Here is a 2,076-nt window from a genome sequence, read left to right as displayed (position 1 = left end):
TCATTGGAAGGAATGCTGCTGAAGCTGAAGCTCCAATACTTTGGCCACCTGGTGCGAAGAGCCGACTCATTGGAAAACACTCTGATGCTGGGAAAGACTGAGGAGGGTAGGAGGAGAAAGGGGCAACAGAGGATGAGATGGTTGGATGGTATCATCGACTCAATGGACATGAGTTTGAGCAAACTCCGAGAGATTGTGAAGGACAGGGAAGCCTGGCATGCTGTAGTTCATGGGCTCGAAAAGAGTCAGACACGACTGAACAACTGAGCAACAACTGTGTTTTTGGTGCTGGGGAGGCACAGACATGAAATGCAGCGCTTTGGAGCACAGGAGTATTTTGGAGAAAAATTGAGCTGACTGTGTGGTCAAACTGGGGAACACTGGGCAGGGGCTAGCTGTCATATGAGGTGGCCCCAAGAAGATTTCAAAGCAGTATAAACTGCGCAGAGGCCTCAAGAAGTGAGGGATCCAGCCACACAGTATCCAGGAGGAGAATGTTCCAGGCAGAGGGAACAGCAGTGCAGAGATGCTGAGGCAGGAATGTATCCCCAGTGCCTCCAAGAGGAATGGGAGGCAACAGGCCAGAGAACGGAGCCAGATGGAGCTGGGCCCTTGGTGCTTGCTCGGACTCTGGTGTTTACACCGGGCAGGAAGGGCAGCATTGGAAGGTGTTGAGTGCAGTGATGTGGCTCATCTTATATCTTTTTTAAAAAATAATTTTATTTATTTATTTTTGGCTGTGCTGGGTTTTAGTTGCTGCACGGGCTTTTCTGTAGCTGTGGAGAGTGGGGGCTACTCTTCCTTGCCGTATGCAGGCTTCTTACTGCAGTGGCTTCTCGTTGCAGAGGATGGGCTCGATAGTTGCAATTCCCGGGCTCTAGAGCACAGGCTCAATAGTTGCGGCTCATGGGCTTAGTTGGTCCAAGGCATGCGGAATCTTCCCAGACCAGGGATCGAACCCATGTCTCCTGCATTGGCAGGCAGATTCTTTACCACTGAGCCACAGCGATGCCGCCTCATCTTTTATCATAAAAGGTCACTGGCTGAGAACGTAAGGGGCGGCTGTGAGTGAGAAGGACCATTCAGGAGCCCCTGTGACACTCTGAGGCAGGGAGGCAGGGATAAGGTGGCTTGGAGCAGGGCGGCGGGGTGGGAGGCAAGAAACGGAAAGCATTTGGCATCTAGATGTGAATTTGAAGGCACAGCTGATGGATGTGCTGACTGATGATATGGGATATGAGGTGGGTTGAGGACCCGCTGGCTCTAAGTGTGGGCTGAACGCTCAGGGGTGGGTGTGGGGGACTGTTGAAGCACAGGGGGCTAGGCCCTTGGGATCTGGGGCTGAGAGGACTGCAATCCTGGGGGACATCTGGGAGGAGGGTTTTCATAGGCGGTTGAATGCGAGCAGTTCTGGGGGGCTTTTTAGCACTCAGGTGGTATTTAAAGCCCAAGAGTGGGTGAGGCCTCAGGAGCTCATGTCATTAGAAAGAAGAGGAGGTCCGGGGCTGACCTCTGGTCTCAGTGAGAAGACACGGGTGAGGAGAAGCAGTCCAGGAGAGGGGTGCCTCCCGCCGAATGGAGAGAGTAAAAGGGGGCGGGAGAGACCCCCGGGTCACATGTTGTCAAGAGGCTGAATAAGGCAAGGATGGGGGAATGGGCTGGAGAGCTTTGCAAGAGAGGCTTTCAGAGAAGGCGTGGGGCTGGCTGCAAGAACAGGTTCCCCAAAGGATGGGGGAGACCGTGGCTCCATCAGGGGCCCGGGCTCTGAGCCCTCTGCCACCCGCCCAGGTGCTGCTTGTGCCCCGCCCGGCCCCGCTTCGCCCCCGGAGTCACCATCGAGGAAGACAACTGCTGCGGCTGCAACGCCATCGCCATTCGACGCCACTTCCTGGACGAGAACATGACCGCAGTGGACATCGTCTACACGTCCTGCCACGACGCGGTGAGGGTCCGGCGGGCTGGTGCGCAGCCTCCCCACAGCCTGGGTCCTGCGCAAGCTGCAGGGGGCAGGCAGGGCGGGGGCCCCCTCGGTGGCAGGAGCCCTCGGCCTGGCTGGCATGGCTCCCCCCGGGGGGC

The 2,076-nt window shown here is 56.6% G+C and overlaps 1 protein-coding gene across 1 annotated transcript in view; it reads left to right on the top strand.

The window, feature by feature from the left end:
* DAGLA (diacylglycerol lipase, alpha) overlaps window positions 1-2,076 on the top strand; it is a 27,520-nt gene that overhangs the window by 14,993 nt on the left and 10,451 nt on the right. Inside the window, exon 9 of the mRNA XM_010854062.1 lies at window positions 1,789-1,942. Within this exon, the coding sequence (XP_010852364.1) occupies window positions 1,789-1,942 (154 nt within the window). The remainder of the gene's footprint in view (window positions 1-1,788; window positions 1,943-2,076) is intronic.

This window comes from Bison bison, unplaced genomic scaffold (genome assembly GCF_000754665.1).
Source record: "Bison bison bison isolate TAMUID 2011002044 unplaced genomic scaffold, Bison_UMD1.0 scf7180017864334, whole genome shotgun sequence".
Lineage (NCBI taxonomy): Eukaryota > Metazoa > Chordata > Mammalia > Artiodactyla > Bovidae > Bison > Bison bison.
The sequence above is the reverse complement of the archived record's forward strand: the minus strand, read 5'-3'. Positions and strand labels throughout refer to the sequence as shown.